This window comes from Leucoraja erinacea, unplaced genomic scaffold, assembly GCF_028641065.1.
Source record: "Leucoraja erinacea ecotype New England unplaced genomic scaffold, Leri_hhj_1 Leri_332S, whole genome shotgun sequence".
Taxonomy (NCBI): Eukaryota; Metazoa; Chordata; class Chondrichthyes; order Rajiformes; family Rajidae; genus Leucoraja; species Leucoraja erinaceus.
This window is the reverse complement of record NW_026576233.1, coordinates 95,001-104,083: the sequence shown is the minus strand read 5'-3', so window position 1 is coordinate 104,083 and position 9,083 is coordinate 95,001. Positions and strand designations below refer to the sequence as shown.

Below are 9,083 nucleotides of genomic sequence, written 5' to 3'. Positions count from 1 at the left end.
GGGGGGGGCGTGCACGGAGCAGGGGGCAGCTCGCTGTTGGGTTTCGATAAAACACGGAGGGGCCTCCTGTCGGTAGAACACGGGAGGGAGGCCCATCCCAGAAGCTGCGCCCGTCCCACACGACAGTCACTGGCACAAAGGTTAATGCCCTCACCTGCCGAACAGGTGGGCCCTTTCTCCAAGACTGAAGCACCTGCGACACAGTGTGACGTCAGTCTCCTGAGGTCTGCCACTCTAACATGTCTACATTAACCCTTGCTTCCAATGCTTTCAATGAAGGCAGGGACATTTCCCTTGCCTTTTAACCCCTTGTCTCTCTGCCAATGACTGGTACAAAAGTAAAACTGCAATTTAAAAACACAAAGTCACTAAGGGTTTTTTTTTTTAAAGAATTTACAGTCTAAGACTGTATTTATAATTATTTCTGCAATGATATGTGTAAAAGTGGTCGCCTCGTTCCAAGTGAGATTTCTGTGCAGGGTTTCAGTTTGAAAACATTTTGGAGTTTGTGATGACCCTGCAGTGAAGTGTTAACCTCAACGTATCTTTGACCTTGCACAGCAGGTCAAGTTTGGAGAAAGCAGGTGAAAGAATCAGATAGGAACCAGAAGGGGAGGGGGACACACACACACACACACACAAGACATGTAGGTGACCTCGTGCTGAACTTATGCCACGGTGACCACGTTACTGCTCATCGAGCAAGGGTCAGAGATGAGCGAGTGTCACGCAACCCCCGATACTCAAGGGTCACATTTGTCCCGTTCAATACCGAGGTGGCATGTAAGGTCTTTTGGGGGCAGTGGCAAAGGGGGGGCTTCCGAAAGACAGGGCGGGCCGCTTCCCGCTCTGAAACGTTTCCCGTGGCCTGAAGGATCCTCTGAAGTCTCTGTGGAGGAACCTACCCGAGCCACCGTAGTCCTGCTGGCTTCCAAAGGGAGGCCCGTAGTAATCGCGCGGAGACCTCTGCAATGGGGGCCTGCCGGCCAAGCTGAGGAAATCCCTCGGTGGGCAGGGGAGCAGGCCGAGGAGTTCTCGGGGTGGCCCGGCCAACGGGCCGAGGAGGTCCCTGGGAGAGCCGGGGAGCGGACCCAGGAGGTCCTGTGGCGGGTGGACCAGTTGATCCCTGGGTGGTGGTCCAGGGGGTGGGACGGGAGGCGGGGGGGCCGAGATGCTCTCGTGGTGGGGGCCCAGGAGGGAGGATGGGAGGGGGCCCCATGTGATCCCGGGGTGGGGGGCCAGGTGGCGGCCCCAGGTGGTCTAGAGGAGGGGGGCCGGGAGGGGGGACTGGGGGGCCAGGTGGAGGAGGTCCAAGGTGGTCCCTCGGAGGTCCAAAGCGGTCAGGGGGCGGGGCGATGTGGTCAACGGAGCTGGCAGACGGTGGCCCAACATGGTCCCTTGGCGGCCCAATTTTCTCGCCACTGTGGTCCTGAGAAGAACCAGGGAAGGAGCCGTGGTCTCGGAGGGAGCCCGACGAGCCGCCCATGTGCTCCTGGGGTGGGACGGGAGGGCCTAACCTATCGGGCGGAGGGCCCGTGGGCAGGCCCATGTGGTCGCGGGGCGGCAGGCCGATATCCCGCATGGGGACGGGAGGAGGCCCGATGTGATCCTGGGGGAGGACGTGATCCGGAGGGGGTCCGGGCGGGTGTCCGATGTGGTCCCGGCTGGGGACCGGGGGTGGGCCGTGGTGGTCGTGCCGCGAGGAGGGCGGGTGTCCAGTCTGCCGCTCGAAGGGGTTGCCGTAGCTGTTGGACCGATAGCCGCCCGGCGTGTCAGAGAACTGGAGCCTGCGCTCCTCAAACTGACTCCGAAAGCTGGGCGGGACCCCCAGAGTCATCTCGGAAACTTCGATGGAGGAGGAATCATCGTCAAAGTCGGAGATGCTTTCGCTGGGCTCAAACCAGCTGCCCCGGGACCCCCCTCTTCCATGGCTCATGCTGCCCTTGCCCGAGCCACGGCTGGAGTCTAGTGTCTGGATGGGCTCGCCAATCATCACCCTGCCAACAGACGGGGTGCTGGAGCCTAGTGTCTCTATGGGGGCTCCTTTCTCCTCCATGTTCTCGGGTAAATTGGAGGTGGAGATACGAGTCTCGATACAGTGCTGCTCTCCGTCGGCGCTCTCCGTCGCCCCCGACTGGCCGAACATCGGCGCGTTGCCCTTCTCCGCCCCAGGAGCCGGACTGATGGCGGTCTCGGCGGGCTTGTCGTCGGCCGGCCTGCGCGAGGCGTTCTTTAACATGTTCTTGAACTCGATGGTGGAGGTGGCGGACACGGGGGAGCCCAGGGCCACGGCTTTGTCGATGGCGGGGGCGGGCGCGCGGATGAAGGGCCCGGACGCGGCACCTTGCGGAGAGGGGGACGGCCGGGACGGGGTGGAACACAGCGAGTCGGAGAACGCTTTCTGCAGCGGGCCTGCGCGCGACATGTCAGAGAAGGTGGGCTGCAAGATGATGTTGTTGGACTCTGAGCGAAAGAACGGATTGTTCTGACCCAGACCCGGCGAGGGGAGATTCTCACGGTCAATCCCCTGGTCATCTTCCCTGTACCCCTTGCTGCTATTTGACCTACTGCCGTAACCTTCCTGCTTTTTAAGGATGGATTTCATGGGCTTGGAGAAGGCAGACTTTAGACGACTGTAGCTGGCAGAGATGGACTGATATTCATTGGGACTCTGCATCTGATCGCCCGACTTGTTGGACTTGAGGATAGATTTTGTGGGCTGTTTCAACAAATTGGAAAGCGATGGTCCAGCGAAATCAAAATCAGTACAGGATTCCCCCGCGTAAAACTGTTCTTGGGGAGAGTCGCTGTGGGGGGAAGATTCTTCCCACATCTCTGAGGGTTTGTACGAGGAAGGGAAGGAACTCCTTCCCCGGTTATATGAAGCATCGCTTTGGTAAGAAGGCACTGTGTTGGAAATCTCCGAGTAGCCAGAATCCATGTTCTGTGTCATGGAGAGTGGGGGGGAGATTGTGCTACTGGTTGATGAGGAGGGTGGGCTGATCAGCTTGGACAGCAGGGACATTGGATCGATAGCCCCTACTGTTGCTGGCTTGTCCATGATTTCGTCCTGGGTCGGAGTTCCACCACGCTCGTCTCTGACTGGCGTTCCGTCCTGGTTGTCTAGAATGTTGCTGCTGGGGTTACGGGCCCCCTCGGAGGGCTGCAAGAGACCCTTGGAGTCGCTCGAACCCAAGTTGCTCAGGAGAGGGATGTTCAGATCCAAGGCCTTAAAGCCCGGATTGACCTTCAGAAAGTTGTGGATTTTCAGCTCCAGACTTGACGGAGAGGGGGCCCGCACTGCGGCCTCTGCCTTCGCCTTCGCCGCCTCCGATCCCGCCTTCGCCACCTGGGCGGACGGCGCCTTCTCTCTGCTCGCGCTTCCCCTCGGCGAAGAGGCGGCGTTGCGAAGGGAACCGTCGAGTACCTTGCTGCTGGCCGGCGCCTTCAGGCTGGTGTTGGGCAGAGCGGGACTATGGTTGACCGGGGCAGAGGTGACCGAGGAGGCAGAGGAAACTTCGGACGCCGGCGAATTTGGAGAGCAACCGACGAGCCCTTGTATGGCAGCCTGAGCGGTGGAATTAACGGGAGGGTTTTTGTCCAATGGACTGGTGACGCTTGCCGCTGTGGGGGTCGATATGCTTTGATTTGCACCGCTGGATGGGACAGAAGTGTTGCCTGTTACGCTCTGAAGCAACGATGAGAGACCTAATGAGAGAAAACAAAGCGTCAGGTTTTTTTGGTTGACCAGTATCAAGTCTGGGCGCAAAAACAAGGGAGGAGAGAGGAACGGTTTACAGAGAGAAAGCTGCATTATAATCTACAAGTAACCAGAATCTAGTTTATTGTCAACTGCTCCAAGCATGGATAGATAGATAGATAGCCTTTTATTGTCATTCAGACCGAAGTCTGAACGAAATCACAGCAGGAAAAGGGATGGGAGAGGGGAAGATTATGCTACTATTTGGCCCATTTCCTTCTACACCTGTCCGATCCATTGTTTCCTCAACTACCTCCTTCTCCTCGGGTTCTGATGAAATCATTCCCCCTTCACCTTATACCGATGTCCGCTGGTCATGCTTGCTTGTCGTGGCACGTACAAAATATGAACTTTAGGGTGGCGCAGCGGTAGAGTTGCTGCCTCACAGCGCCAGAGACCCGGGTTCCATCCTGACCACGGGTGCTGACTGTAAAGACTTTGTACCTTCTCCCCGCGAGTTCTCTCCGAGACGTTCGGAGAGAACTCCACCCACACTCCAAAAGACGAACAGGTTTGTATGTTAGCTGGCCTGGTGTAAATGCAAAATTGCCCCTAGCGTGAGCGGGGAAGCGTTAACGTGCGGGGATCGTAGGTCGGTGCGGACTCGGTGGGCCTGAAGTGCCTGATATCCCGCGGTCTCTCCGAACTACACTAAAGTGACCAGCTCGAAGCAGAAGGTAGACAAGCATGCTGGAGAAACTCAGTGGGTGAGGCAGCATGTATGGAGCGAAATAATAGGCGACGTTTCGGGTCGAGACCCTTCTTTCGAAGGAATGGGTAACATTTCGGGACGAGACCCGAAACGTCACCTATTCATATAACATATAACAATTACAGCACGGAAACAGGCCATCTCGACCCTTCTAGTCCGTGCCGAACACATAATCTCCCCTAGTCCCATGTACCTGCGCTCAGACCATAACCCTCCATTCCCTTCCCATCCATATAACTATCCAATTTATTTTTAAATGATAAAAACGAACCTGCCTCCACCACATTCACTGGAAGCTCATTCCACACAGCCACCACTCTCTGAGTAAAGAAGATCCCCCTCATGTTACCCCTAAACTTCAGTCCCTTAATTCTCATGTCATGTCCCCTTGTTTGAATCTTCCCTACTCTCAGTGGGAAAAGCTTTTCCACGTCAACTCTGTCTATCCCTCTCATCATTTTAAAAACCTCTATCAAGTCCCCCCTTAACCTTCTGCGCTCCAAAGAATAAAGCCCTAACTTGTTCAACCTTTCTCTGTAACTTAGTTGCTGAAATCCAGGCAACATTCTAGTAAATCTCCTCGTAGTATTCCTTCACTCCATAGATGCTGCCTCAGTTTCTCCAGCATTTTTGTCTACCTTCGCTTTTCCAGCATCTGCAGTTCCTTCTTAAACAGCTCTATAAGCAGAGGGTCGGAAGAGTCAGGGCCTGACTTTGGCTTTACCTTGCAGTGCTGGAGCAGAAGGGCCCTGGGTCTTGTTGAGTGCCGACAGGATGCTCTCGGGAGTCAGCTCGATCTTCGACATGATGCTCGCCAGAGGGTTGGGGGGGAGCGGCGGCGGCTTCTGAACGGGGGTCTTTTGGCCCACGGCGAGCTGTACCCCGGGGGAAGCCGCTGACGTTACAGCGAGCGCCGGCGTTTGGACAAGCACTGGGCTGACTGCAGAGGGCAAGAAAGAGAAACCTGACAAGTTCAGTGACAAGACAATCTGCAGAAGGAGAGGAGCAACAATTAGAACAGTTCAACACGAATTCCAATTCTTCACCAGAGCAACAAACGGTGCAGTTTAATGAAAATCATTACAGTCGTCACGACCCGGGTCTACAGATACTTGCTCAGATAACTGGTTGTCCTCTTGCTCATCGGCCAGCAGACGAGGCGGACTTACACACGGGAGGCCCAAGACCCGGGGTCTGATCCCACAATCACAGCTCCCGGCAGGGCTCAATGGACAGCACATCGGAGTGGAACGGAGCCTGATTGACTTCCACAACAGCAAGACACAGGTTGGTGCCACTAATCCATACAGTTCACAGAACACAGGAACAAATGTTTATGCAATCCACTCCTTCCATCATGCTCTTAAACCCCTCCTCAAGTTGCTTCCAACCCCCCAACACCACTGAGACACAGCTCGATTTGGAAGAGTGAATTTGATTGTATTGTTTTAAACAGGCATTTTTGCACACGCTAAACACATTTCCTTATAATTCTATCCACAGCTCTGGAATGCTGGCCTTTTCTCTTAAACCACATTCTGTAAAACATTGGGAAGAACAAAATCAGTTTTCTTATACATTTTGGGTGATATTGCAACAATTGTTTGGAGTTCTAACCAAACCTACCTGTGAATGGTGGAAAGTTGCACACAGTCACAAACATTTTGCACAAATGGATAGTGAAGGGGCTGTCCCACTGTACAAGCTAATTCAAGATCTCTCCAGAGTTTAAAAAAAAAAATCAAACTCGTAGAATGTACATCGGAGCTCGGGACGTCTCTTAGTGGCTCGTAACGCTAACGGCAGGTCCTCGGGAAACGCGGTAAGCTCGTGAAGACTCGTGAAGATTTTTCAACATGTTGAAAAATGTTGACATGAAAACATTTTCAACATGTCCACGAGAGCCCCGTGTACCTACGAGCGGCCATTACCGTAAATCTCCGTGTTCAAATCAGGGGAAACTCGGGAGAACTCTTGAATCAGCTCGTACAGTGGGACAGCCCCTTCACCCGACAAGTCAGTCTATAGCTCCTTGAAGTATTTTACCATCTTCCTCACAGTTCAAGCTTTGAATTATGATCACATCTGGAAACTGTGCTCTGTGCACCCAGCTCCATGTTGGCTAAGCAATGGTCCCAATAGGAGACGGGGAATTCCATTCCCTCCTGTGTGAAACATGCTTTCACTACCTGTACTAGTCTCATTTGCAAGTTTTCACCCGTCACTCCCAAATCTGTCGTTGTCGAGACCAAGTATAAAACCAGGGAAGTAAACTCGGTTGCCAAACACTTCAACTCCCCCTCCCATTCCCACACTGACCTTTCTGTCCAGGGACTCCTCCACTGTCAGAGTGAGGCCCAGCGCACAAATTGGAGGAGCAGCACCTCATATTTCGCTTGGGCAGCTTCCACCCCAGCGGTATGAACATTGACTTCTCCAACTTCAAGTAGCCCCTCTCTCCATCCCCTCCCCCTTCCCAGTTCTCCCACCAGTCTGACAGTCTCCGACTACATTTCATCTGTTTGCTTCGTTGTCCCCTTCTCCCAACTAACAATGGTCTGTTCTGTATTGTCCTTGGATCCCCATCCCCTTTGTCCTGTTTTCACACCTTACACTTCCTTATCTCTGTACCTCCCGCTCCCGACATCGGCCTGAAGAAGGGTCCCGACCCCGAAACGTCACCCGTTCCTTCTCTCCAGAGATGATTGATGCCTGACCCGCTGAGCTACTCCAGCATTTTGTAAACCCACCTAGACCAGGTGATTTACCACATCTCGGTGCAGATCATTTCATTAATACAGCCAGTCTACCTTTTCCCCATCCAGATTCTTCACGACACGTTCCTTTACTGAGACTTCAATACAGCCTTCTCCTCTGGACTATCACAAAGAACTCATATTAGCACCCCATGCATCCCTGGTGATGGAGAAGATTTCCCTTTTGGTCCCATTTTTCCTCTTCCAATCTTTTTCCCCGTTCACATGCCAACAGAAATCTTTGGGAATTCCTTTTATTTTCGTTGACTTTCTTTTCCCATGCTTTCCTTGCTTTCTTTATTGCTTTCTTTCTTTCTGTAACAAACTTGAAGTCACAAGTATAGAACACTCTCCGGGATTTTTACCTGGATGGCAGATTAATTCGCCCATCACGAAAAGCCTCATTTCAAAAGATTCCCTCATTTACCCTTCCACAAAAGAATAACAGACCAGTAATAATTTTAATTAAGAAAGGACAATAGACAAAGGCAATTTGTTTTTTGTTTGGAGTCTGAATCCTGTGAAGAGAATTAATAGTGATGGAGAGGCAACCTTTAAATCTGCTCATAGAGTTCAGTTCACTCGGAATGAAGCATAAAAGCTTCATCATTAACTTAATGAAATGTTACTGAACAGGGCGGCTTGCATCTTTTCAAAGTTAAGGAAAGTTTCACAGATATTTTATACTTTTCCACCTTACATCCACAAACAATCCACTCGACCAAATTAATTCAAGCTTTCTCATTTCACACAATTCAAAGGCAACAGCGTTTAATGCTTTGTTAAGGTTTTTAGATGAGGGGGAAAAAACATGCAAGAAGTTTGTTTTTTAAATCAATCGACTAGACTTAATGTCATATCTTAATGCAACATAATTAACGTTGAGGTACAGCGGTTGGTATCGAGGCAATCCGCTCCAGAGCTGTTCACTGCAAACACAATTCAGTGCTGGCTTTGGACTTCAATGGGGAAATACACACCCCTTTGACCATTTGTCCATAATTGGCTGTAACGAATACCTCAAGTCTTTCATGTCCTCAGAGATCACTTCTAATCCACGCTCCTTTTCAGAATCTTTAGGCTTCTAGCTTCTTTACCCAAAAATAGAAATCCTGTCACAAATCATCACTCCTGCATTATCGATAGTTGTTACGGCAAGCAGTACGGCAAGAATTAAGATACTGTTTAAGAAGTCAATCCCGTTTGCGTTAGAACAGATGTATTTTGTACGAAATGCACCACATTTATTCGTCTTATATATATATATATATAGTCAACAATAAACTAGTTCTTCCCCCAAACATTTATTTTGTAATAAAATTATCCACATGTTCTCCAATGAGCAACTGTTTAAAATCTATAATTCAGGATTGATTATATGCTATACCCAAGGTGCAACGATCCACCTGTTGCAAGAAACAAAAGGCACAATTCGGAAATCAGTCTGTTTTTGTAAACCTTAAATACGAGAAGAACATTTAGGAACATTTCAAATTCTAAAAGCCCAGTCCCACGGTACGAGTTCATTCCAAGAGTTCTCCCGAGTTTGCCCCGATTCGAACTCGGGAGATTTACGGTAATGGCAACTCGTCGGTACTCGGGGCTCTCGTGGACATTTTTCATCGTGTTGAAAAATCTTCACCAGACTTCCCGGTGCTTACCTGCCGTTAGCGAGTCTTCCCGAGTACCTTGACGTTAGCGTTACGAGCCGCTAAGACAAGCCCCCGAGCTCCGACGTACCCGCTACGTTCATTCTCCATGCTTATCACGAGTTTGATTTTTTTTAAACTCGGGAGAGCTCTTGGAATGAACTCGTACCGTGGGGCAGGGCTATAACTCAAGCAGTTCGTAGCAT

At 51.3% G+C, this 9,083-nt stretch overlaps 1 protein-coding gene across 1 annotated transcript in view; it reads right to left on the bottom strand.

Moving 5' to 3' along the window:
- Nucleotides 1–309: 309 nt before the first annotated feature.
- Nucleotides 310–9,083, bottom strand: part of LOC129693529 (regulation of nuclear pre-mRNA domain-containing protein 2-like) — a 61,871-nt gene continuing 53,097 nt past the window's right edge. Inside the window, 3 exon segments of the mRNA XM_055630338.1 lie at nt 310–1,164; nt 1,166–3,708; nt 5,197–5,412. Coding sequence (XP_055486313.1) covers nt 766–1,164; nt 1,166–3,708; nt 5,197–5,412 — 3,158 coding nt within the window. The 3' untranslated portion in view covers nt 310–765.